The 27612-nt window shown below is 37.6% G+C and overlaps 2 protein-coding genes across 7 annotated transcripts; both read left to right on the top strand.

Annotated features, from left to right (window-relative positions):
* Window positions 1-4217: 4217 nt before the first annotated feature.
* On the top strand, window positions 4218-18951 carry LOC115632250 (bestrophin homolog 1). 5 transcript variants are annotated; one of them, XM_030529317.1, is made up of 12 exons: window positions 6061-6106; window positions 6161-6342; window positions 7189-7299; window positions 7373-7559; window positions 7619-7987; window positions 9481-9609; window positions 10542-10649; window positions 15211-15453; window positions 15513-15822; window positions 17585-17677; window positions 17924-17998; window positions 18060-18951. In XM_030529317.1, the coding sequence occupies exons 2-12, from the start codon at window positions 6227-6229 to the stop codon at window positions 18641-18643; spliced, it is 2325 nt and encodes a 774-aa protein (XP_030385177.1). In that variant the 5' UTR covers window positions 6061-6106; window positions 6161-6226; the 3' UTR covers window positions 18644-18951. The 5 variants fall into 5 exon arrangements, with proteins under 5 accessions (XP_030385175.1, XP_030385176.1, XP_030385177.1 ...); XM_030529314.1 differs by having other exon boundaries at window positions 17738-17998; XM_030529313.1 differs by having other exon boundaries at window positions 17735-17998.
* Window positions 18952-22110: 3159 nt separating this feature from the next.
* LOC115632269 (multidrug resistance protein homolog 65) lies at window positions 22111-27348 on the top strand. Of its 2 annotated transcripts, XM_030529350.1 has the most exons (12): window positions 22111-22213; window positions 22586-22894; window positions 22950-23195; window positions 23259-23430; window positions 23494-23808; window positions 23865-24321; window positions 24376-24476; window positions 24537-24924; window positions 24982-25687; window positions 25742-26038; window positions 26099-26465; window positions 26600-27154. In XM_030529350.1, exons 2-12 carry the CDS (start codon window positions 22593-22595, stop codon window positions 27152-27154), a joined length of 3906 nt encoding a protein of 1301 aa, XP_030385210.1. In that variant the 5' UTR covers window positions 22111-22213; window positions 22586-22592. The 2 variants fall into 2 exon arrangements, with proteins under 2 accessions (XP_030385210.1, XP_030385209.1); XM_030529349.1 differs by having other exon boundaries at window positions 24537-25687; window positions 26600-27348.
* The last annotated feature ends 264 nt before the right edge of the window (window positions 27349-27612 follow it).

Here is a 27612-nt window from a genome sequence, read left to right as displayed (position 1 = left end):
TCTTTAATCCCCTGTTTCCGAAGATTTAGAGATGAGCTAGAAACTCAAATATATGTAACAGGCTAAGCGAGACTTGGCATAGCCCATGACTAAGTAGGACATAGATTCTTTCGCCTTCCATCTGCCCGTTTGTATAATTATCGAGAAATTTTGATCTATAACAGCTAAGGCCAGCAAACTTGCTATATATATACTTGTCTCATCCATATGCTGAGCAAGTTTAATCCAAATATATAGCCTTTTATTATGACGAGAGTACGAGTAGCTGCCATCGATGCACAAATAACTCTTAATAGGGTGTCTAATTCAGTTATAAAGATATCTTGAGCAAATCTAGGATTTATAAGTTTTGTTTAATATTCTAAAATTTAATAAGCTGGTTTCAGAATCGTATTGAAAACACCAAGTTTTTTTTACACCTCAACGAAGTTATATGCTGCACAGTTTTTCATCATTTTTGTACCGATAATGCTATCGATAATAAACATTTTTAGGTAATGAATTCTACGTTCTTGGATTTGTTGGATACACTTAAAATCCTATGGTCTATCAAACTACTAGCACCATAAGTACCCAACGACTTAACCCCGAGGAGCCATAACAATTTCTTAAAATTATTCTATATTGATATTGTAAGGAAGGTGACCATTTAATAGTTATTGACTGTGCCAGTTATAATGCCTATACACCTCATTCTGTTTTCACACGGTCTTTTTTTTAACCGATTTTGATACAACATATATATATATACATATTTCTTTAGAGATAAGGAACTAATCACTTACTTTTGCATATGATCAATGTCTTTTTTACACGGTTGTTTCTGAAACCAACCTACCGTGTAAAAACAGAATTAGGTGTATATGTATATAGTCTTCCGTCTTCCAATCGGATTTCCGTATACACACATATTAGCTGTGCAACATTGATTCTGGGTAAATGTTGAGTTCATCTCGTAAAATTCCACTCCAACAAATAGGTACATTGACAGACACATTTGCATTTTTCATGTAGAAATAGTTAATTTTCGTTTTCGCACCTCTCGATTGTGCCATTCAAAACATCTGTCTTTTGTTTAAAAATTGTTATTGCTATGCCTTCGCATTGCACAATAGAATTTTCTGTTTCTAATTCCAATTGTTGTTATTGGTGTCGGCCGGGGATATGCCACAGCGCTGTTGCAAAACCCTAGACCACGAACTGCAGCGTAGCATGAATCGAGCGACAGCATTTCGTAGAAATATAGTATGTATGTATGTATGCCATGGGCAAGTGGGAGTTAATGCCAGTTGGGTCCAGCTATATAATTTAGAATCGGCGTGACTAACTGCTAAGGTTACACTACTGTGTGAGCCGCAGGCTGTAGCAGAATCTGAAAACAAGGAGCAGGCAGCCTAGAGCCAAGAGAACCGGTTCGTTCTTAGCTGGAGCTTGATATTTATAAGACATAATATTCTAGCGCTTCTCTCGCCGTCGGATCGCGTGTTTGTGTACAAAATTATCGCGCTAAAGTGAAAATTGCTTGGAAACCCGTTCCAAAAAATGAATATTAAACTTGCGTATATCTTGTACAAATATTTGCGGCTTTAAAGGCAGTCGCGTTCCTCGCGTTCCGTTTAAGTGTAAAAAGAACATTTGCAAAAAAAAAAAAAAACAAGAAATCGAGAGGGCTTTTGTCAACGGGGCTGCCCGATGCGGAACAGGTTCATAATGTCCCCGTCACCTCGTTTTAAATAAAGTCAACGGAGCTTAAAACCAGAAATATGTTGATTCGATATGTTTTATTGAAGCGCCAGCTTACAGCGCACAAGGCAATAATCAATAAACATAAAACAGCAAACAAACCTCTATAATTAACCATAAAAGCACAATACTAATAATCTCAATAAGCAAATGTGATCAATCTAGCGAAGTCAAAGCCAAGCGATTAATCAAAACGCACCGGTCCGGACCCCGGCCTCGATGATCTTTAATTCCCCCTAACAACAACAACAACAAAAATAAGCCAAAAATGAATCAAAATCAAAACAAAAAGTAAACACAACGCCGACAAAGCGGGAAGCGGTAAAAATTGCCAACAACGCTGACTCTGCGAAGACTCTGAGAAGAAAAAGTTCGAAACTCAAGGTTTTTCTGCATAACAACTTAAAAGCCAGCCAGCCCCCTGCGAGATTTGTGATGAGACATGAGAAACGCACCCAATATTTCCAAGTACACACTCGTATGTGTGTGTGTGTGTGTATCTGGGGAAATCCTGACAGTATAATTTTTTGAAGCACCGAACAAGTTTTTGTGTAATGAGAAGTGAAACATAAAGTAACAAGAAAGCCATAATTGCGATAAGAGTCCAAGGTGAACTTTTCGAGAGCCATTCAAAATAATAAGAAAATATTTTAAAATATTTATAGTAGATGTGTTTTTTTTTTTTTTTTGAAAAAAACCTAAAGTAGGACGCAAGCATGTGCTTATTACAGAAATATTTGCATAACTACTACGAATATATGTAAAAATATTCTTCATTGAACAGTTTTTATCAAGCATTAAAAAGGGTATTATTTGAGACAAGCTATCCCTCAAAGACTTTAGTAATTAAACAATTATAGAAATATTTAACGAATTATATTTCACAACGAGAGCAAACAGTAATTAAATAATCTTAAAAGAATAATAATAATATTACTTATTAAAAACTGCAAGAAAATATGATTGATTGGTCACTAAATAAGTGATTCCTTTACAAAACAAAATATATAGTTTAAAATAAAAACTATAATGTAAGGAAGCCATATTAAAACTAAGAGACATTCTCATTTAGAATATTAAATAGGGAATCATAGAAAAAGCGTCCTCGTTTTCTATGATTTTTTACTTAAATGCTCGCAAAGATCTTTGTTTTATGTTTATTTTTAAATAATAATAAAATTGTTTAAATCGAAAAGTATAAAATATAAAATACAATGAATAGAACTTTTTAAATTGGCGACAAAAATGCATTCTTTTGACTAAAAAAAAAAAAAATAGCATCTGTAGATCATCCATTCTATAAAAAGTGTTTCCAGTTGAAAAATATTTTTCCCACATGCTGTTAAATCTCGACCAATCTAAATTTCACATAGCTGTGCGTTTTTTTTTTTAAAGTTAAAATACAATGAATTTTTCTAGATACTCAAGGACTGACAAATCAAATTAGTCAATCAAATATTTACTAATCTCAGTTCTGGTAGTATTCCGAAAAGTCGGTAACATAATTTAAAATATGTAAAGATGTTTGTATATAATTTCATTGGCAACAATATATAGTCTGTATTTTTTTTTGTTCATATTAGGGTATAGAGAGAGTATTGTTGAGAGTTAATGAGCCAGAAAACTGGACTTTAAATGTTGTAACTTTTATAATTAATATCACATTAATACGTAATAGGGTGAATTAAAAATTGTTTAATCATCTGCAGGTGTACGTAAAATAAAATACGGCAATAAATAAATAACAAATCTGATTTCGTGCAAATAAAAGCTTCATATTAAATATGTTCCTGCCAGAATTATTGCCATATTTTTGCGCATTTGCTCTGCGGTTTTACAAACACACAGCTTTTCGTAATTACGCTTACATGTCATAAATTTTGCATTTCACCGAAACTCGCTTATCACCAATTCGAAAATGCATAAAAAGCCATGAAATTGTATTCAATACAATACAATAAAATAAATAAAATGGAAAACAGCAGCGACAATAACAATAACAACAGCGGCAACAACAAAACTGCCGTACGACTCTGAGAAACGTGATGGAATTTGATTTTTATTGTTTACATACATACATAAATTCAACATGCAATTGTGTTAGTGCCTTAACTTACAATGGATGTGTGTGTGTGTGTGCATGCACTCTTTTCTCCCTCTCTTCTCCCACTCTCTTTTAATGCGCTTCGATAGAAGACTTAGCATTCACCTGCAACGATCGACCGGGCGCCTGATTTTTAATGTAACAGTGAATGCTACAAAAACAACCACAACCACAACAACATCCACATAACAACAACAATTAGGCCATTAGCAGAGACGAGACCCCCAAACTCTCCGGCGACTTTGTCGACGTCAATGCGGCGTCGTCGACGTCGATGTCGCTGACGCTGCCGCTCCCGCTGCCAGCGCCACATCGCCCGCTGCCCTCAATGACGCGACGTCAACATAAAATCGCACACTTTCGGAACGCACAAAACAAAATCAGAAACCGCCCGACTTAGCCTCGCCAATATTGGACTCGACCTAGCGCCGGCGTAGCGCATTGTTGTTGTTTATTTTAATCCAATACATGAATACATATCTACATGCATGTGCATAATAATTGCTCGCATGCGCATTACATATCAAAACAAGTGTAGCAACAACAACAACAACAACAACTTAAACTATAACCTCTAATTAAGACGTTAACAAATCAGCACATCTACATATAATGACTGTCTCCTATGCCGGTGAAGTGCCAAATGGCAGTAGTTTTGGCTGCTTTTGGAAAATCTTATGGAAGTAAGTAAACAATTAATTAACTCACAATAGAAACTGTGAGAAAAATATTAAACAGTGGGTGTATCGCTGTAGTTTGGGGGCTGAAACGTACACACATAAATCGAGTGTATATAATACCAGTTTCCAAACACCCTTCAGCTTAGTGGAACTGAAATGAAGTACTTATTAATCTATTCGTAAAACGTAATATATTTATTTGAATTATTGTATATTCCTCAGTGAAATCAGTAATAATTGAAAAATGTATTTTAAGAAATAATTCAGAAGAAAATTCGCAATAATTCGATAGACAACTTCGCTCTATTTTATAGAGAAACTTCAACTCCATCACAGCATTTCGATGTATTAATCTCAAAAGTGTGCATTAATTTTCAGTCAAATCGTAATTGCCTTTTAAAATTGGAGAAGAGAATACCGTTGATAGAACAGAATTTGTTTAAGGTTTAAAAGATCATGGGAACCATGTTTAGTTGAACCTTCGCTCTTAAAAATAATATTGGGGCTGCAGAGGAGATTTTTTGACTGGAAATAAGAGTAAGGTAATTATCTGAATTAACAAGCGAAACCCGTGATCAATCATTCACATTCAAATATTAGGGGAGGTAAAATGGCTTAAAAGTTAAATGTTTATCTAAAATTTCACATTCCTCATCTATGTATGTACCTATGCGTTTAAACGGAAATGTATAATTTTTTCCAGACTAATGTATAATTTCAAGTGGGTCAACATCTAGTTAGTAAATGGAATAAAATATGTACGGTAGGCGGGGAAATACGGGGAACGCTTAAAATTAGTCATCATTAGTCGTTGTTGGCTCATAGAGAGTCGCAGGTACTTACAAATTGGCGACCAATATTCTCAGAAATATGTATGTATGTATGTATATATGTAATTAGCATCACATACGATCGTACATACATATTGTAGCAGTCTGTGGAGCTGGTAGATTGTTTTTGCTATTTTTAGCCGCAGCTCGCACAAATAGTTTCAAATATGCAGTCAGTCGTAACAGGGCCCAGTCTGGTGATGGCGTGCAGCCAAACAGCCAGTCAGCCAGTTAGCCAGTCAGCCAGTTTTGCAGCTAGAGCTGAGCTGTCCAATCGAGTTTGGCTCAACCACACGTCGTAGTAACCACCCCCCCCACGCCCCCCGCACCCTCGCTCCACCCCGTGGACAGTTGAATGGGTTTGTTGGTGGGTGTGCGCAGAGAACCAATTCGATTCGGGCGGACAGAGGAGACGTGTCGATTTAAAGTTTTCCGCATTTGTTTTAATGAACTATGAACTGTAAAAATTTGCATGGCATCAGCTCGACTTAAAGATATACTATACTACTAGACTCAGTTGTGTGTAAGTGGAGTTTGGAGCCAGGTTGGGAGGTTAGTCAGAACGGCAGATTTAGATCAAAACACTAACTGTCTGTGCTAAAAGCAATTTATCTCTTTCTCCTATGGAATGGGATTACTTAGCCTTAGAGAAGAAGAGGCTTTTACTTTATTGCAGTTCTAGATTGTTAAAGCTGGATGTCACCCAGTTAAGCAGTTCACAGAGCTCCTATTTTAGTTATATTAATCTTGTAAGTTTCATTTTAACTGTTCCTAAAAGCAGACCTAATTCAAATGTATCTTAGGCTACCTTAGATAGGCCCTTAGTCTAAAATTAGGCTTAGACTAGATGGTGGGTTCGACGAAAGAACATGGAGTTTCCAGTTTCCCAAAGAAAAAAATCCCCAGCTGCTAATAATAATTTCCTTAAGGTGTTACGCTCAATCAGATATATAGAATTTGCACTCTTTCGGGAATACGAGTACAGGTATATTTCATTTCATTAAATTGTTTATAATTAGTGTTCTCTCTTCGATTATTGAAGAATCTTCATCAATCTTCAAATGTCTCATTTAAAATGTTAATAACTCCTAGGCATCTAGAAAGTAATTAATCTGAGCTGAAAACAAGTTATATTATGTGTAGAAATTCCTTAGAGCTAATTCTTGAAACTAGCCTAACCTGCTATCGCGCCGAGAAATATTATTGATATTAATAATGTGAATAGAGTCTCGCTAATAACTTAGTTAGAATAGATACACAATGTATCAATTATTATGGAGCACAAAGTTCATTCACACGAAACCTTGATGAAAACAAATAATCAAATGAAGCGAATAACTGACATTTGACAAAGAGCTGCCATTCCAGTTTCATTTTCGATCGAATATATACTATACGTACAAGTAGAATCGAGGCTATGCGAACTTGCGCCATGGCGGAGTTGTTCGTAAGTCCCAAATATACTATAGTATACAAAAATAAAAAACAAAAATGAAATTCATTAGAATTGACACGCAAGACAATAATAATATTAATTTCATATAAAAAGTGGCAAAACGAGCCAACCATTAGGCAACGAGTATCACAAATAAAAACTATGAAATGCGATGCGATCAATTGAAAGCCCAATGGGGAAGTACTATTGCGGGCTTAGACCAGTTAGGTTGTGTGGAAACTGGTTAGCTAGAATAAATTCAGCCACCATTACAAAGACTCATTGATAAAAAGAAATAATAATAAATTCTGTAATCATTAAAAAATATCATTCATTCTAATAATCGGAAACTCTCTTCCACCCGCTATTTTCTTAATTCGCACCTGAATGGAACAGATGGCGCGGCAGCGTTTACAAATTAGTGTGGCGTGAATTAATTGCCTATTTGTGTTTATATTACACCATAAATGTGATCTACAGATTTGGCTTAACGCCCAATCAGCAGGCGTAAGTATTTGATTGCCTCCCATAAAATCCAACCAGACTCTAATCGACACAATCTCCCAACCATCCTATTCAGCATCTTCAACAAGATTCGTCTGTACTTTAGCCAACAGAGTGAGAGCATTCCCATGTCCTTTGTGCTCGGCTTCTATGTGAGTCTGATCGTGAAGCGCTGGTGGGAACAATACAGATTGCTGCCCTGGCCCGATACGTTGGCCCTCTTCATCAGTGCAGCTATTCCCAACTCCAACGGTGGCGTTAATGTAAGTAAATCATACTTCCACTCAATTCTGAAAACCATTATCTGAAATTGTGGATATAGAATGAAACGGGTCGGCTGATGCGTCGCAACATTATGCGCTATATGGTCCTTGCCTATGTCATCACTCTGCAGCGCATTTCCTTGCGCGTCAAACGACGTTTTCCAACCACCCAGCACCTGGTCGATGCGGGTCTTATGCACGAGTCTGAGATGAAAATATTCGAAGCGCTCAACCAGAAGAGTCCCATGTCCAAATACTGGATGCCACTCGTCTGGGCGACAAACATTATCAATCGCGCCCGCAAAGATGGACTGATTGCCTCCGATCACATCGTCCAAACCATTCTCGTTGAGTTATCGGACATCAGACGACGACTAGGTGGATTGATCGGCTACGATACGGTATGCGTGCCGCTAGTCTACACACAGGTGAGTTCATTATATTCCAACTGAACATTCCAAAGATTTTCATTTCATTAATAATTAGCATAAATATTTGAGACAACAATTAAACCTTGAAAATATTTATAACAGACCCCGATGGTTTTAATATTTTGTAGATGTGTATGCAAATTTGAAATCAGGTTTCTTATTTCGATTTGGGAAAACATGGTAGTAAGATAAGATTTCAGTTTTAACTCAAATGCAGCATATTAAGTAATAAACAAAAAGTTTGTTGTTTTTAAATGTAAGACTAAGTCTTGAAGTCTAAAACTTTTCTTCAGATTCAAGTCTTTCTTAGCAGCTTCTTACTTAGATTTGGGAAAACATGGTAGTAAGATAAGATTTCAGTTTTAACTCAAATTCAGCATATTAAGTAATAAACAAAAAGTTTGGTGTCTTTGTAGGAAAGACTTCATGGCTTCTGAGAGTTCTCTGCAGTTTCAAGTCTTTCTTAGCAGCTTCTTACTTAGATTTGGGAAAACATGGTAGTAAGATAAGATTTCAGTTTTAACTCAAATGCAGCATATTAAGTAATAAACAAAAAGTTTGTTGTTTTTAAATGTAAGACTAAGTCTTGAAGTCTAAAACTTTTCTTCAGATTCAAGTCTTTATTAGCAGCTTCTTACTTAGATTTGGGAAAACACGATAATAAGATAAGATTTCAGTTTTAACTCAAATGCAGCATATTAATCCTCATATTAAGTAATAAACGGAAAGTTTGTTGTTTTTAAATGTACAAATTCATGACTTCTAAGACTTTTCTTCGGATTCAAGTCTATCTTGGCAGCTTATTCTACTGTGTTTATTAAAAGACTAGAAGAGGCTCTTCGGAACATGTCAGATTTGTTCATAAAATCGATTTCAGCTTTAACAAAATATTATGTGCATTAATCGGCTTTTATTCCTTTGCTATGGGGACATTCCGACAACTTTGATAAAAATCTGAAACGAGAAGACATCCTTGATCTCAAAGTTAATTATATGTTTTCCAACATGTCACTATAAATTTCAATTATTTAATAGTTAAACAAGTTGATCTATAATTACTTCTTTTAAGAATATAAAGCCATTTGCTCTTAGCACAAAATGCAGTCGGTTCTTCTATAAATATTTTATGCTGCATTTAATGGCTGAAAAGAAAAAATCCTGGTATATTAAACTAAACTCCGTTGCTCAAAGAAACAATAACTTTGCTTTAAATATTCCAAAATTGTTTTGTATAACAATCAATATCAGTTCGGAATGTTACTGGAGGTATACATATGCACGTAACATCATTCTATCTAACTCATTATTCGCAGTCACGAAAGTTTTTCTCCCAGCATAGTTTTTATCACGTTAGTCACGAATACTTTTATTTAATAATACTAATGAAAGTACACATGGAGCTAATTTGTTAAACAATTTTGTTTTAAAAACTGAGAGATTCTTGAAAATTCGTGGGCAGATCATATTAATGATTCGCTGCTGATTTTCAGGTTGTTACGCTGGTACTCTACACCTATTTCATAGCTGCCCTGCTGGGCCGCCAAATGTTGCCAAACGTATTGGATCGTACTGGGCGCGAGGATCCCGACCTGTATTTCCCATTCTTCACTGTGCTGCAGGTAAGCAATGTACAATAATAGAAATAAGATAATTAAAATGGAAGCAATTTTATTTAAACGTTTCGCTTTAACGGCGGCAATAAGTCAAGCTAGATATGCAACGATTCAGCGTTTTGCAAAAATTAAAAACATTGCGGTTATCGGCTCATTAACAAAAATAAAACGCAAATGAGTTGTCGATGCCGATGGTGGGTCACCGCAAAGTGTAATGTCTACCCACTGTGCCCTGCAGCTGCGGTGTTGGCTAGCGATATGCCCACGATCTGTATATATATATATATATATATATATATATATATGTATGTACTATATGTATGTATGTAGTATTTGTCCGTATACTGCATGCACGAGTGTATCGAGATATCGGCAGCTATGGCTGCGCCGTCTCTTGTCTCTTGTCGCTGGTGCGGTTTCGGTTTTCCATTTGCCTTTGTCTTTAACAGATTTTCAAGTGTTTCGAGCTGTGGCTTGTTATGTAAGCGAATCGTCGCCGTCGTCGCCGTCGTCATCGTCGTCGTCTTCGCACGTAGCGTCACGTTCAAAATAATATATTGAAATTTTTGCATTGTTTTTGCATTGTTTTTGCTGCTTTTTGCGGCATTTGTTAGATAAAAATCAGCGACAAGTGTTTTTCAACGCTGTTTAGGGGCTGTCATTAATAACTGTTAATTTTTGTTGCTGCTAGAAACAAAACAACACTAACAACAACCAAAAGTGAATGGAAAACTTTCCCCCGGCAACTTTTGTTTTAAGTAACTACGAGTATTCGTACTTGTACACGCAAATGCATTCGCAGCTACCTATTCTTAGATTTAAGTAATTTATTCAATTACATTATTTTCTCGTTTTATTGCTAATTAATTATAGAGTTTAATGTGTGCTAGCCTCCGATCCTATCTAATTCAATTAACACGCTCGTATTTCATTCGCAGTTCGCTTTCTATGTCGGCTGGCTAAAAGTTGCCGAGGTGCTAATAAATCCCTTTGGCGAAGATGACGACGACATCGAACTTAATTGGCTCATAGATCGCCACATCAAGGTGAGTTCAATGGATGCATTAAGTGTATTCTCTAAAAAATATTGTGATTCCATTGTTTTGGCATGCAATTGTTTATGCAATTCAAGCTAAAGACGTAACGCAGCTCGGTGCGAGTATTAAAATATATTTATTACTAAACAACAAGTGCTACATGGCGTATACGTGACATAGACATAAAACTTAAGAGAGCACATAAATCAGCGCCGCGCAATCATTTCTCTAAGCCACTACTGCCTTTGCTTTGACAGAGATGACAGATCGCACAATAATGCTGAATAGTTCTTCAAATTGCCATTATTGTTAATTATTATTAACAACAGCAGCAAAATGCAAAAATACCCTCGCACCCCAAGCCAGAATTAGTCCAAACTTCTTGTCATGTTGATACCCTAGCTGGGGGTATTATATTTGTCGTAAGAGTTTCCTAGCCAAGACAATGAAGTTGCAAATCGGTAGTGCCTGCCAAATCGTATAGAGGGTTTTTTAAAAATATCTAGAAACCAAGTGCCAAGTTCAAATTTATATTAAATAAATAAAAAGTATACAAAATAATTAATCGAACTTAAACACCACTTAATTTGCAGAATTCGAAAATGTAAAAAACTTCATTCTTCAAAACTCAAGCCTTATGTTCCTATTTTTAAAACACACTTAGCAGGGTATATTTTCTGTAGCGGCTGTTTTTACATACTTTCAAGTGCTTCTGTTCCTGTTTTCCAAAAATTGTGTGATATTCATTTTATTCTTGGGAATCGTCTTCTAGCACTTGACATTATATTTAAACATTGCCAATAACATGTTTATATTTAAACAATAATATTAGATGAGAAAAATTATGTTTATAGGATCTTTAATCATTTGTTCGAGTTCTAAAAATTTGTACGACTAGTTTATTTCTTAAAAGCGCACAAACTCGAAGGCAAATAAATATTAAGATCACTTAATCTGCTTTCTTTTTATCAAATCAATTGAGTTGATAAGTAGCTGTACAATAAAAAATACTATGGTATTTTTAAACTTCATCTATTTTTTTTAAAGTCCGTGAAAGTTATAATTTTAATTATATTGATAATGATTTTCTTACTGCAAGAGCAGTTCTTAGCCTTTAAAACTATTAAAAAATAAGAATACAGAAGTGATATTGCCGACTCAATGCAACATTCTTCACAATCAAGATGCATTTCGAACGAAGGTTTTAGGCCGTCTGCTGGCATTTCTTCAAAACGCCTTTCAGCCGCTATGGGAAAATTCAATTTCCCAAAGAGATTTATTGATTCATTGAAGAAGTGTATAATAATAAGTAACAAGGGTTGTCCAATGAGACGGCGCATTATCTTCTTTCCACGATATGTGTATCTCTAACATAAAACACAGCATTACCTTTTTGTCAGGTGGAACGACCTCTTTTGAGTCGTTAAAACAAAGCATCTTGATTTTTACTTTAAACGTCTTTTTTCGGGTTTGGCTCATCTGAGTATTTCCGTTTGGCACTTTAACGCTTAGTTTCAGAATTGTTTCATCTCCAAGACGTTACGGCCTTGTTTTGACTTCATGATGAATCCTTTCCATTCGCTTATCAAAAAATTTCGAAGGAATGTTGATTTTTGAAAAGTCCTCTTTACTGTGCGTTGCCCTTCGTTTTAATAATCCTAGGCGATGAAAATTACTACTAAGAATATAGTAGCTGAATATTGTCCACCAAATTCTTTAAAAGTGTATATAGACATTCATGCTTCAAAAATTAAAACGCTTTGTTGCTTCAATTCGACTGAGTTAGACACAAATGAATTTGGCAATAAAATTAAACACAAAAATTGTCATTAACACAGTTGCAAAAACTGCCGAGTCATGTTTCCAGCAAACCAGCAAACAAATCAAAACGAACTCGCGCTTGCAGAAAAATCTTACAATGTACACGCTCTGTGATTAGTCGAACCTTGAAAAAATTCGCAACAAATCACGCAAATATAGTATACAAAGAGTACGAAGTGCTCGTAACACAAATGAGTAAAGAAAAGAGTAATTTGGAGAAGTTTGTTTTTTTAATTATGATTAAAAATTTTAATTTGCCAAGTTGTTATTATGGCATATATATATACATATATAATCGTTGTCGTACAAACATACAAGTACGAGTGTGTAGATAGGTATTTATTTTGCCACCTCTCTTGTTTATTTACCTATTTATTTTGTAACTAACAAAAGAGGCAAAACACATACTACTCGTGTGTCTGTGCAAATATCTATTTATTTTTGGTATTTTGAAATTAGGTTGACTCAAGTCAAAGCAACCACATGGGAACTACAAAATTGGTTTGCCACGAGCTATGAACAGCAGCACTGATAATATGGTCATAAGGAAATGGTTAATACTTTTAACCAATCAGGCTATAGCCTGTGGAAAATGCGTTTTTTTCTGTGCAATTTGGTGACCTTGAAAGGCCATCATATACCATGAGCTGGTGGCATATAAAAGAAAACAAGGCTAATAAAACTTGCCGTAAACTTTTAATATAGTAATTGTTTGCGAGGTACTATATTATAATCTTTATTTAAAATCTGTCCTAGGTTAGACAGTTATTAAATATTATAACTCTGACATTTTTTTATCATGAATCGAAATTAGGATTACGTCAGCGTTATATAAAATCTTCAATATTCAAGCTAAATTATGTTCTTACAACTTTTTGTATATGTCATCAGAAGCACTAGGTTCAGTTAGCTATTGAAACAAGGGACTGTATTAACCTCACATACATGATAACATTAATATCATATTCCAAAATAACAACGCATTTATTTATTTCTTTTATTTTAATTCGATCAATTAAATTTATTTATTTTCATTTTGTTTTTTTTTTTTTTTTTTTTTTTTTTGTAATAAAACTAGTACATAGTTAGATTTGTTCCAATTGTTCTTATTATCATTAATCATTCGTTTATTTTGTTATTAACAATAACACTACCTTTTATTTTTTTTCTCTCTTGCTAGATTTTCTTTGCTATTATTATTTTATTGTATTATATTATTGCTAGTATTATTTTGTGCCCCTTTTTATGATTCTCTAATGAGATGATTTATCTCTTAATTAGCTTAAAAGACGGTTTCTTTTTCCGGGAAAATTCCCATTCCAAAGCGGAAAAAGGAGCTCCAAAGATTGTATGACAAATCTTTATTTTTTAAACATTTTTTTTGTACTTTGAGGATAAATGTTTTTCATGATTTTATTTTTTTTTTTATGTTGCTTTATTTAGGATCTGTCCTAAAAGGACAATTATTAAATTAGTTCATGGCATCTTGCAAGATACAAGATTAAATGGGGCTTCGATCCAGCATCAGCTGTTATCGGGGGGAAACATGGCCTTTATACTTTAAGGATAAATAGAAAACAAATGGCAATATTCGCTCGTCAGTATTCCCTTTCGAGAAGCTATTTGCATCACACATTTTTGATAAATTTCCAAACATTAATCTTAGATCTCTGGAAACAGATTCTAGCAGCTATGAGGGGAAGCTAAGCCCTGTTAAGTAATTAACTTTTTCTATGTACAAGTATATATGGATTTGGCAAGGTATACCATTAGTACGTCTGACTTTTTCGAATGCTGTGCTTTTGTTTTTTCTTTAACCGTTTTTTTTTTTTCGCTTCAACGTTTTTTTGTGAACTTGCTTCTGTGTGTGGTTGTGCGTGTATGCGAGTATGTATGTTCGTTTGAATATACAAACGAGTATTTATATATACGGGTATGTATGTACGGTATATCTGTATGCTTAGGTCTCTGCTGGTTGCAATTATTTACAAAGCCTGCAACAACAACAACAGCGAACGCAACAGAAACACAAACAAATATACACAAACTCAAAACAGGTTTGGCTTTAAAAAAAAAAAAAAAAAAAAACTACAAACCTCCTGAAGAGGTTTATCTTTGGGTATTTTGGAGGCACATTTTGCATTGATACCAGCAGTATGTACATGTTTTTGAAAACAAACAGAACTAGTTTTCGAAACAAATAGAACTGGGGAGCAAAATATTATCAGCACACAATGGGTTAATGCCTGCCATGAGTGTGGCATGCATTTGTGGTCTAAACGCCTAAACGTGACATTTTTATCGCAACAAAAAGTGGCGAAACCTAAAAATTGGAAACAGAGCAGCGCACAAATGACCACAAAATGAATTTATTGAACACCCCATGTTTGTGGGTGTGGGTGTGGGTGTGGGTTGAATGCGCAAATTATGAAACAATTAAAAATGATTAGCAATTTCACTTTTTCTTTTGTCTCTACAAATGTCCAGCCCGTGGGCAGCCACCGGTCGATTTTTGATTTCTGCGCTTCGTTTGTTGTGATGTAATTAGGTTGTTTTTTTTTTGAGTGTATGTGTGTGAGGTATTTTTTTTTTTTGTTTGATGAGCACGCGAAGTGCTACTGGAAAGCAGGTGTATAGTATAGTATCCAAATCACATTTTCAATTGCGCACACGTTCCATGCCATTGGCGATATCTGCTCCACTTTTGATTGCTCGCCACGTGCTGATGTCCCCCTTTCACACTTTGCAGGCTGCCTACATGATTGTCGATGAAATGCACGAAGAGCATCCCGAGTTGCTGCGCGATCAGTACTGGGAGTGTGTGGTGCCCAACGAACTGCCCTACACAGTGGCCTCCGAGAACTATCGGCGGGACGAGCCCAAGGGTTCGGCGGAGAAATACAAAATAAAGAAGGAGGATGCCATGTATGCGAACATTATGGCCACCGGAGGTGGCAAACGTATGCTCAGCGACGATGTCTATGCGGACTATGTGAGTTAACTTCATTGGAAAAAATTGCATTATTTTTGAATACGCGATTCACTTTATAGGAGAGCGTGGACACGCCTATGGTGGAGCGCCGCAAGAACAATTGGCTCGTCCGTCAACTCTCGCGCATGGGCAGCATGCGTAGTCAGTCGACGGCATACTCCTCGGGCGGCCTGCCCTTCAATCGCAATCGCCTCAACTCCGTGTATTCTAGTCCCGAATCAGGCCTGCCCCTCACCATATTGCAACAACAACAGCTGCAACAACAACAACAGCAGGGGGGTCTGCAGCAGGGTCAGGGCAAGCCAAGTCTCTACGAGAAGTTTGTGCATCGCAAGTCCCTGCGCGCCCAGCGCCAACTCATCAAGCAAAGTAAGTATAGACATTAATCTTTAATTCGGTTTAATTCGGATTAAGGATGCTTATCCATAAAATAAGCTTACAGAACTTAACTCGGCTTAACTCGGCATATAAGTTCTTTAATGATGATGATTTAGATTCGAAACAAATCTAAGTTTTAAATAGTTTATAGTTATCTGTAATTCTGTAAAAAGATAAACTTAAGAAATGAGGCCTTAAGCTTGCGGTTGAGAAATAAAGCTTATAGAGCACAGACGAACTTCCAATTACACCTAATTCTGTTTTTACACGGACTTTTTTGCACGAATCTGATTTAACACGGTTTGATTATTAAAAATTTTATATATTAATTATTCCATTATTCCATTTAGCACGATTCATTTTACATATGATCAATGTCTTTTAGGAACTAATCCACCGTGTAAAAACAGAATTAGGTGTACTTTCATTATAGTAGCCTGAAAATTAAGTCAGAAAATAAATAACATAAAAAATAATATTAATATACAATGTTTATTGTACAGAGTTAACCTTAAATTTAAGGCATACAATATTCTAAAAGAATATGCTTTAAGTTTTGATTCAAGTTTTTAATCCAGTTTCAATCTTTGATACTTAAGTGTTAAGTAAATGAAGAAATGTTCTTAGGAACATCTGCTTATCGAACAGACAATTAATAAAAGTTTCATTAATTGGAAAATAAGCGGCATTTCTTTTTAAGTCAGTCAATTACATTCAATAAAGTCTCATACTCTTTAAACAGCTACAATGTCTTAAGTTATATAACTTACTTAAAACATTTTGAAGACTTTTTTGTAAAAAATTTTGTTTATCCTCGGCATTATTTTCTCGTTTAGAGTTCGATAATTAGCTTACAAGCCAGTTAGCAGTCAGGTTGCAAATTTTGAGTAATATTAAAAAAAATAATGTTCAAAATATCATTTAAGGATAATTTATAAGAGTACGTTATAAATTTTAAATTTAAAATGGATGTCTTGATTCAGCTTCTATATAATTTCTAAAGAAGTTCCCACTATTCCTATTCAGGCTCCCAAAATAATATATAAATTTCAATTGAAATATTAACAATTGTATAAAGGAGAGAGAGGGAGAAGCCGTAACTTTAATAATAATAATCTAATAATAGGTAATCAACAATTGATGAAACTGCAAAAATTAGACTTACTTTAAATGTATGTTTTAATTGTTAAAATTATTTCTACAAGTATAAGCTCCATTAGTTTCTTGATCACTATGAGAACATAATCAATGCCACATCTAGCGTTGAACTTTTTTACATTGGACGATTTTAAAATTTAAATAGCACGAAAAGTAGTAAAATTCATAGAATATATTTAGAATATGTTTACAGTAATTAGTGACTCAAAAGTGTTCCAATGCTGTTGACGAAATCTATAAAAAACAAGGATGTTCTCCAATAGATGGAATCGAATGTAAGACATCTGCTAATTTGATGGAATACTACGTTATATATATTCTACTAGATAAATTCCAGGAGCTACAAGAATATACAATATACCTTGAAAAGAACTTCTTTAGAATATGTTTACAGCAATTAATGACTCAAAAGTGTTTCAATGCTGTTGACGAGTTCTAGAACCAACGAAAGGGTGATCTCGAGTTGATGGAATCGTACGTTTGCTTATTAAGCCTTACTTTTTCTTATGCTAAGAAAACCCACATTTAAGAAGATTGATTGAGAAATACTCCACAATAACTGACTGATATCAAAAATCAAATCAAATCTTCACAGATTCCAAGCTCAATGGCTTGAATATGAATGCGGCAAAGACCCGGCCACGCATACCTACACCGGAGGTGACGAAGGAGATTGGCGCCAATACGGGTAAGTAGTAGTTCATTTATTTGCACCACCAAGTACTGCAACCACAAATCGCACCAGTAGCCACCAGTGCTGTCATAATGGCGCCACAACAGCTGAGCACCCAAAGCACACCCGGCATGTATCCCTACACGAGCACCGGCAGCGGCACCAATCTGCACCAGGACAGCGGACAAGTGCTGGGCACCTTGCTGCTGTCGCCGATCAAAGAAATGGATAGTTCATCGTCGAATAACACTCTGATTCCAGGCCATCCGACGACAGCGGCTCTGGCGCAGGCCGTACTCCCAGGAGCCATAAACGATGGATTCGTCAGCGCTGCAAGTAAGTTAAGCCCCATATTTATAATGGGAAGAGTAACTAAAAATCTGCTTTTACCTTCCAGCAATACCAGCAACGACCAATATCACAACCCTCTCCTTTCCATTCACCGTGTCCAACAGTGTGGTGGACACGATACCAACCGGCACACTCAGCATACTCCCCATAACGGCCAATGCTCAGCTGCCGACCATTACCACAACAGCGACCGGCTATGACGCTAACGATGTCCTCACCACCATACCCGTTTCGCTCTCCATACAGCGCTCACCCTCCTCGCTCTCCATTGTCGAGCTGACGGGCAACAACAGCGCCGGCGACGCTCCAGACGGGCACAGCAACAGCGGCTCCAGCAGTGGCAATGGCATCACAACCACTGCCCTGCTCTCCGTCAAGCCGCTGAATGGGAACGCAAATATATCGCGCAACAATAGCTTCAATGTCAGTCTAAACCTGCAGGATGCTGCCTTCCAGCATCGCTCCTCGGTGCGCTCGGCGGGACCGACAGAGACGGTGAACACGTCAGTTCAGCTGCCAAAGAGCAGCAAAGAGGCAGCTGCCACAGGCGCCACAGCAGCCGCCTCCTCGGCACCCTCCACACTCGCAAAACACAAGCCTGAGCCCAAAACCGGTGAGGTCTATGTGTGAGGATGATAATTACAACTAAATAATAAGTATCAGTATCAGTTTAGTAATTAAATTAATTGAATTTAACGCTAAGTATGGCACTGCGCCACCCAGAACCACTCACAAGATATTATTATTTACCTCACAGAGCATACAATTCGCTTCGAGAAGTGCCAACCAGCTGGCAACCAGCATATAGCGAAGAAGTTCAGTTCAGCGGTTCTTCAATTTCAATAGCTTAGCATTTCCATTATATAGTATTGCTCTTAAGCATATTTTAAATATTTAGAAAAGTAAATATATAATGCCGAAGCCTCTGTATACATACATACATATATTTAGCACTTACCTAGTCTACCGAAATGGATAAAAAGAAATGTTCGTTTGTCCATTAAATTGCTATTTAAGTTTTAATCTTACTCTTGAAAACTAACTTCGGACCAGTTCCGACTAGAAAAGATTTATACTTAAGATATGCAGCAAGAGGTTTGACAACTTTTTATCAACAATTTCCAGAAGCTCGATGCAAACTCGGGGCTTTCAAGATTAAAGACCATAAGTTACATGTCTAGAGAGATTTATGTGTAATATATTTTTAAAATAAACTGAATAATGTATATAGAATAGATTGAAGTGTACAATTAGCTGCAAGCCGTCTTCTTATGCTGTATATACGAGTATGTACATAGGTGTGTATTTAAATCTCTAGAATGCTATATGTTACCTTATTTTAATTGCAATTCAAATTGTTGTGGCACTTGCCATATCAATAAAGTAGAGTATACATATATTATACATTCATATATATAGATCTGAATCTCTATCGTATAGGTAGTGTATATATAATCCAACACCATATGTGATATGCGATTTTTATCAATATTTGTAGGCTTACATTTTTAAGTAAATATAATATTCAGTTTACACATCTCTTTAATTATGAAAAAACTATACTATATTTATGCATAAACAAAAGGTCAAATGTAATATACATAATATCAATTTTATGATTCAATAAAGCATTAAAACTAAGAAGCCAATGCGTTCCCATAAATGTAACTACGAGGGTCGAACAATAAGTTCCCGTGTTTGACATTTCCATTTCTGTCATCTCTTCCAGGTTTTTAGTTCAAAGTGTTTCGTTTTTCTGGATACAATTTTTCGATTTCATTGGAGTGTTAAATCGCTTGCTATTGTTATGAGAACATATACATATATCTACTCTATATAACTATCATAATTGTGAGATATAGGTCCATCTGCTTTTGATGGCTAAGTCCGAGAAGGCCGCCTACAGACATGAACAAATAGAACAAATATTTTCCAATTATCTAGTTAGTTACCACAAATTAGGGGCATGTTTACATTTTTAATTTATTTAATAGTTTGTTTTTGATCACACATTGTATGCTAGCTACTTTCTGGTACTTTTGTTTATTAAATTAGACAAAATATATTCGAATTAAATACCTCCAATTAAGGACATGTTTCCATTTGTAATTTATTTAATATTTGGCATAGCTCTTGGGCGATGCATCGTCTTCAAATATCTTGTGAAATATCTTCAGATCATACTTTCCCAAAAATGTCCGACCAATTATAACCAATTATTAATCAAATCAAAAACTACAACTTATTAGCTTTTTCTTGAAGCTAGTACTTTAAGTACTAGTAATAATAAAATCCCCAATTCAATACATATACATAGTTGTATATGTAAATAAAATCGGACTCACATAATTTTAAATGGCCGAAGAACTTATTCTTATCTGTGCCGAAGCTCTAAATGCTTCGCTGATTATTACAACAGCATTCTTCCCTGCTCCCGAGCTACCGTACAGTTTTTCATTAGAAAGTATTTAATACTTATAATTACTTACACTTAATACATGGATGCAATAAGGCGACCATATCTTTAGAAATAAACAAGTTCTTGATACAAAAATTAATTGTAAATTGGCTATTTGATATAGTATGTAGATAGATACATTACCTCTGTCCGTTAAAAAGCAGTATCGGTGCAAAGTTTCAACAGCTTCAGGTGGTTGGAGCAGCACGGACAGATTTGTATGCTGATCATATACTTATATGCTTGTAACTACAACAAATAAACTCGAAAACATTGAAAAAACTCTCTAACACTCCACAATTTCTCCTTCTACTTTAACTACATTTTGAATAGCGATATAACTAGCTAAATGGCATTATGTGTTTGTTTAAAACATATGTTTTCTAAATAAATCAATAACAAACCTAAACTTCGTAATGCCCTAACGACAAATTAAGCTCCTGTATGTATTTGTTGGATCAAAAACTCTTCTGCTTGAGCTATCGATTGAATTGACCGTACCATATATTATTTTAAATACCACATAATTGGAGGTGAAGAATTGCCTAAATTAATGTTAAAGGATTTAATTTAAGTTCATATTTGATCAACTATTTGCATAAATTTCGTAATGCCCTAACGACAAATTAAGTTCCTGTATGTATTTGTTGGATCAAAAACTCTTCTGCTTGAGCTATCGATTGAATTAATGATTGACCGTACCATACATTTTTATACCCTGTACCCGTAGGGTAAAAAGGGTATATTAGGTTTGTGCAAAGTATGTACTATGCAGAAGGAAGCATCTCCGACCCCATAAAGTGTATATATTCTGAACCAGCATGACGAGAGAAATCGATCTAGACATGTACGTTCGTCCGTCTGTCCGTCCGTCTGTCTGGATGAACGCAAGAATCTCGGAAACTATAAAAGCTGGAACAACCAAAGTTGGTATCCAGATTCTCCTAGGTCCGACAAAGGACGAGATTATTTTATTTTTTGGAATTTCTCCCGCTACAGAATTTCGTCAATAGCGTCCACATTTCAAAAGTTACAATAACCAAACTTTGCACATATCATTTATATATTATATATATATATATATATATATATATATATATATATATATATATATATATATATATATATATATATATATATATATATATATATATATATATATTATTATCTACTGTTGTTTAAAATTTTATCCAATTCGGTCAACTCTAAGAAAAGTTATTCGCGAAACAAATTCCCTCCCAAACTGCAGCAACAAGTTCGCTCTTCTTCTTCCTCTTTTTGCTTTTTTTGGGCGCATGTACCGCAGTGTCGGAAGTTTACCTGGGTACAGGATATTTCACTGTCGGGCTTGCTGGACTGTAGCGTTCTCTCTTGTTTTATATACCATATAATTGGAGGACAAGAAGTGCGTAACATAATGTTAAGGTATTGAATTTAAGTTTATTTTTTATCAATTATTTGCATATTCCTATTCACTCGTACCCAATTAGTAGTCGTCAGTAGTCGTTTTCTCAATGCTCTGGCGAGCAAGAGCAAGTTCAATTAAAGCTGGAACGCACCAATATGCTCAACAGATCAAACTATAGAGAAATTTAAATGGGCTTCTATGGCCGAGCAGCCGTCAGTTGCGATCAGTTGGCGATCGAGCGATAACAGTAACGGCAGCGCGAATTTCGGATATTTTGAATAGTGCTACATAGGAGTATAGAGGTCGAGTCGGAGACGCAAGGATAGAGTGTAAGGTGTGGAAAATAATTCAATTGAAGGATATGTGATGGCAGCTCAAATGTTATTTGTGTTGTCCATTAGTGGAGTATGTATATGTGTTCTATATGCTATAAAGCGAAAATCTGTATAATATGTATGTGGTGGATGGCACCTCATTCGTTAACCCCGCGGGTCAAGATAAATATGTGGCGGCTGTCCGAAGGCAATGCGCCTCAGTGTCATCTAATTGAATTAACCTTTTCGAGCAAGCGAGTGTCTACTTCTTATTCTTGTTATTGTTGTTGTTGTTGTTGTTGTAGTTATGCTTTAAAATCTTGCTCGTTTTTTTGGACTGTTTGGCCTATAGATTGACAAGCAAGTATTGAATTAAATTAAACACTTGACAGCTGCAGAATGGAACGCGACGAGGCGTCGACTACCACTACGGATGGCAAATCAATGGAGGAGACACCTATAGCGGCTGGCTTGGAGCCGACACCACCCACCAGCTTCTGGCAGCTTTTCCGATTCTCCACCTACATGGAGCTATTATGGCTCTTCTTCGGCTTCATCATGTGCTGCATTAAGGCTCTCACGCTGCCCGCCATCGTCATCGTTTATAGTGAATTCACGGCCATGCTAGTGGACCGTGCCATGCAAATCGGAACCAGCTCTAAGGTTCATGCTTTACCGCTCTTTGGCGGCGGCAAAATACTGTATGTCCCGACAACTTAGCAACAACAGCCTTGCACCTAACCCATGTCCTTGCAGCACGAATGCCACACGGGAGGAAAACAATGACGCCCTATATGACGATTCCATATCTTATGGCATACTGCTTACAATCGCATCGATAGTCATGTTCATATCGGGCATTTTCTCGGTAGATATTTTCAATTTTGTCGCCCTGCGGCAGGTGACGCGTATGCGAATAAAACTCTTCGAGGCAGTCATGCGTCAGGACATTGGCTGGCATGACTTGGCCACCAAACAGAACTTTGCCCAAAGCATGACGGAGTAAGTCAAAGCTTAAAGCTATTATATTAATCCATTTCAGTATAACTCGTCTTCTATTCATAGTGACATTGAAAAGATACGAGATGGAATATCTGAGAAGGTTGGACATTTTCTTTATCTAATCGTGGGCTTCATCATCACGGTGGCCATTTCCTTTGCCTATGGCTGGAAACTGACACTGGCAGTTAGTGCCTATATACCGCTAGTGATTGTGCTTAACTACTATGTGGCGAAGGTAATAACGATAATGGTTGGGGTTACTCGCCTAGTATCTTAGCTAACACACAACCCTTCTCAGTACCAAGGCAGGCTGACCGCACGCGAACAAGAGTCCTATGCAGGAGCTGGCAATCTGGTCGAAGAGGTTTTCAACTCTATACGGACCGTGGTCTCGTTTGGCGGTGAAAAGCAAGAGGTGGAACGCTTTGAGAACTTCTTAGTGCCAGCCCGAAAGGCGAGTCAGTGGAAGGGCGCCTTCTCCGGCTTCAGCGACGCCGTCCTCAAGTCCATGCTATTCTTTTCCTGCGCTGGCGCCTTCTGGTATGGCGTCAACCTCATTATCGACGATCGCTATGTCGAAGATAAAGAATATACTCCAGCAATTCTTATGATTGTAAGTAGAGTGATTGTAAGTAGAGTGTAGAATTCAATCACTCAATATTTTTATAGGCGTTCTTTGGCATCATTGTGGGTGCGGACAATATAGCTAGGACCTCGCCCTTCCTCGAATCATTCGCGACTGCACGCGGCTGTGCTGCCAATATTTTTAAGGTCATTGATCTACCTTCTAAGATTGATCCTTTGTCCACCGATGGCAAACTGTTGAACTACGGACTGCGCGGTGATATTGAATTCCAGGATGTCTTCTTTCGCTATCCGTCACGACCAGAAGTCATTGTGCATCGTGGCTTAAATATTAAGATTAGAGCGGGCCAAACGGTTGCTTTGGTTGGTTCTTCCGGCTGCGGAAAGTCAACGTGCATGCAATTGCTTCAACGCTTCTATGATCCAGTGTTTGGTTCCGTTCTACTGGACGATCTCGACATACGCAAGTACAACATTCAGTGGCTGCGCTCCAACATTGCCGTCGTTGGCCAAGAACCAGTTCTCTTTTTGGGCACAATAGGTGGGAGTTTCTTCGTCTATTTAAGAATTCAATTCATATGACTTTTATTCGCAGCACAAAATATTAGTTATGGCAAACCCAATGCCTCTCAAAGGGAAATAGAGGCAGCAGCCACTCAGGCCGGTGCCCACGAATTCATCTGTAGCTTGCCGGAAGTAAGTTGCCTCTAATTTCAAGGGGGAAACTGTGTATCCAAAATCCGCTATCTCTTCCAGAGCTATCAAACGATGATTGGTGAGCGTGGCTCTCAACTTTCTGGAGGCCAAAAGCAACGCATTGCTATTGCACGAGCGCTTATACAAAACCCTAAGATATTGTTACTTGACGAGGCCACCTCAGCCTTGGACTACCAATCGGAGAAGCTGGTGCAGCAGGCTCTAGATCTGGCTAGCAAAGGCCGAACTACGGTAGTGGTTTCCCATAGACTATCCGCCATACGCGGCGCGGATAAAATTGTCTTCTTACACGACGGCAAGGTTCTTGAGGAGGGTTCTCACGAGGACCTAATGACTTTGGAAGGTGCCTACTATGATATGGTGCATGCTGGCGATATTAAAATGCCAGAAGAGGTCGAAAAGGAAGAAGATATAGATGAGGCAAAGCGTAAGCTACTCTTACAAATTCAAGTCGTACTCTACTTTATTAATTCGTTATTCTTAGGGAATAGCCTGGCAGTATACGAGAAATCCTTCGAGACCAGTCCATTAAACTTTGAAAAGAATCAAAAGAATAGCGTCCAATTCGATGAGCCCATTATTAAGCCCAGCAAAACCAGTAATGTCCAACAAGGGGAAGTAAAAGAGCAGAAACCCAACTTCTTCATGATCTTTGGACGCATTATGCGACTCGCCCGTCCCGAATGGTGCTATCTTGTTCTTGGTGCTATCAGTGCCATTGCCGTGGGATGTACTTATCCAGCATTTTCGATTATTTTCGGAGAGTTTTATGGGGCACTTGCAGAACAAGACGAAAGGGTGGCACTAAGTCGCACAGCCGTTCTGTCGTGGGCATGTCTGGGAGTGGCATTTCTTACCGGTATAGTCTGTTTCCTGCAAACATATCTCTTCAACTATGCTGGCGTCTGGCTGACGACACGTATGCGAGCTCTGGCATTCAAGTCGATGGTGAGTCAAGAGATTGGCTGGTTTGATGACGAGAAAAACTCCGTAGGTGCACTCTCGGCACGCCTATCTGGTGACGCAGCAGGAGTACAGGGAGCCATTGGATATCCCCTGAGCGGTATGATTCAGGCCTTGTCCAACTTCGTAGCCGGTGTATCGGTTTCCTTCTACTACAATTGGAAGCTGGCCTTGCTCTGTCTGGCCAATTGTCCCATCATTGTAGGCTCCGTCATACTGGAAGCCAAGTAAGGAGCTCTCAGGCAGTCTTCTTTTATTTAACAATCACATTAACCTTGCAGAATGATGTCGAATGCCATGATACGCGAGAAGCAAGTGCTCGAGGAGGCCTCTCGAATTGCGACGGAGTCCATTGCAAATGTGCGCACCATTGCCGGTCTGCGCCGTGAGGCTGAAGTCATTAAGCAGTATAGCGAGGAGGTGTACCGCGTTGAGGGTCTTATACGACAGAAGCTGCGTTGGCGCGGCGTTCTCAACTCCACCATGCAGGCATCCGCATTCTTTGCCTATGCGGTGGCGCTCTGCTATGGTGGTGTCTTAGTCTCAGAAGGACAGGTGCCTTTCCAGGACATTATTAAGTAAGCCATTAGACTCTTTTACTTTCATTTAACACATAACTAAGGCTCGACCTTCCACAGAGTATCTGAGACATTACTCTACGGCTCAATGATGCTGGCTCAATCGTTAGCCTTCACGCCTGCCTTTACCGCAGCCCTTGTGGCTGGTCACCGGCTTTTTAAGATTCTGGATCGTACTCCACGCATTATTTCGCCCATGGGTACTATCAAAAACACGCTGGCCAAGCAACTAAATCTCTTCGAAGGTGTGCGCTATCGCGACATTAAATTCCGCTATCCCACGCGTCCGGACGTTAAAGTACTCAACGAGCTTGATCTGGAGGTCCTGCAAGGCAAAACTGTTGCCCTAGTCGGGCACTCCGGTTGTGGCAAATCGACTTGCGTGCAGCTGTTGCAGCGCTATTACGATCCTGATGAGGGAACTATTGTAAGTGTTGGCGATACCAGCACCTCCTGACTAACTAACTTACTTAATTTGTCTCTCTCTCTCTCTCTCTCTCTCTCTCTCTCTCTCTCTCTCTCTCTCTCTCTCTCTCTCTCTCTCTCTTATGTAATGACCAGCACATTGATCATGATGATATACAACAAGACTTAACCTTGGATGGAGTGCGCAGCCGACTTGGCCTTGTGGCCCAGGAACCCTCACTCTTTGAGCGCACCATCGCTGAGAACATTGCCTATGGAGACAACCATCGCACTGTGCCCATGACTGAGATTATTGCCGCCGCCAAAAGCGCCAATGCACACTCGTTCATCATGGGACTGCCAAATGGTTATGAGACTAAGATGGGTGCTCGTGGCACACAATTATCGGGCGGCCAGAAACAACGCATTGCCATCGCACGTGCTCTCGTTCGCAATCCAAAGATCTTGCTGCTGGATGAAGCCACCTCGGCATTGGATTTGCAGAGCGAACAGTTGGTGCAGCAGGCTTTGGACTCGGCCTGCTCGGGACGTACTTGCATTGTCATTGCACATCGTTTGTCGACCGTGCAGAATGCCGATGTTATTTGCGTCATTCAAGATGGTCGGGTAGCGGAGCAGGGCACCCATTTACAATTGATTTCCAAAGGTGGCATCTACGCCAAGCTCCACAAAACGCAAAGAGATCATTGAGGGTGGACCCCAATTCGCCAAATTCTGCACTCACACAATGGGTTTTATTTTTTCAGTTCATTTAAGTTTATTCAGATTTTTCAAAACAGCTTCAATTACAACTCTTTTGTTAAACGGTTTTCTGTGCTCTTAGTTGAAAATCATGGAACCAATAAGTTAAAATACAGAAATACTCTCTGGCTCTGTTTCCCGTTCCACACGTGTTTGTTTTTCATTCTTGTACAATTTTCAATAAAGCGCTACATACAATTTCTGCTGATTTTATAGACATCGAGTTTTTATGGTCTTCGTGAGAGATAAAATATTTGATTACGATTTAGGTGTTAGATATTTCAGTCTACATCCGAATATCTAATCTAAGATTGCTCTCTAATATCGCTAGCACCAGTGTCGATGGCGTTATTATCTAGAATAAAATTGTTTGCTCACTTAATGATGGGTCTTAAAAATGTATGACT

This window comes from Scaptodrosophila lebanonensis, unplaced genomic scaffold (genome assembly GCF_003285725.1).
Source record: "Scaptodrosophila lebanonensis strain 11010-0011.00,11010-0021.00 unplaced genomic scaffold, SlebRS2 tig00001415-arrow-pilon, whole genome shotgun sequence".
Taxonomy (NCBI): Eukaryota; Metazoa; Arthropoda; class Insecta; order Diptera; family Drosophilidae; genus Scaptodrosophila; species Scaptodrosophila lebanonensis.
This window is presented reverse-complemented; position numbering and strand designations above follow the sequence as displayed.

Excerpts from the sequence above, each read along its gene's own strand:
- LOC115632250 (XM_030529313.1), top strand. The coding sequence starts at position 6,227 with ATGGAGTTTCCAGTTTCCCAAAGAAAAAAATCCCCAGCTGCTAATAAT. Across the intron at positions 7,300-7,372 it reads TTAACGCCCAATCAGCAGGC|CATCTTCAACAAGATTCGTC; the intron begins GTAAGTATTTGA and ends CATCCTATTCAG. Across the intron at positions 15,823-17,584 it reads GCGCCAACTCATCAAGCAAA|ATTCCAAGCTCAATGGCTTG; the intron begins GTAAGTATAGAC and ends AAATCTTCACAG.
- LOC115632269 (XM_030529349.1), top strand. The coding sequence starts at position 22,593 with ATGGAACGCGACGAGGCGTCGACTACCACTACGGATGGCAAATCAATG. Across the intron at positions 26,039-26,098 it reads CCTTTCCAGGACATTATTAA|AGTATCTGAGACATTACTCT; the intron begins GTAAGCCATTAG and ends GACCTTCCACAG. Across the intron at positions 26,466-26,599 it reads ATCCTGATGAGGGAACTATT|CACATTGATCATGATGATAT; the intron begins GTAAGTGTTGGC and ends TGTAATGACCAG.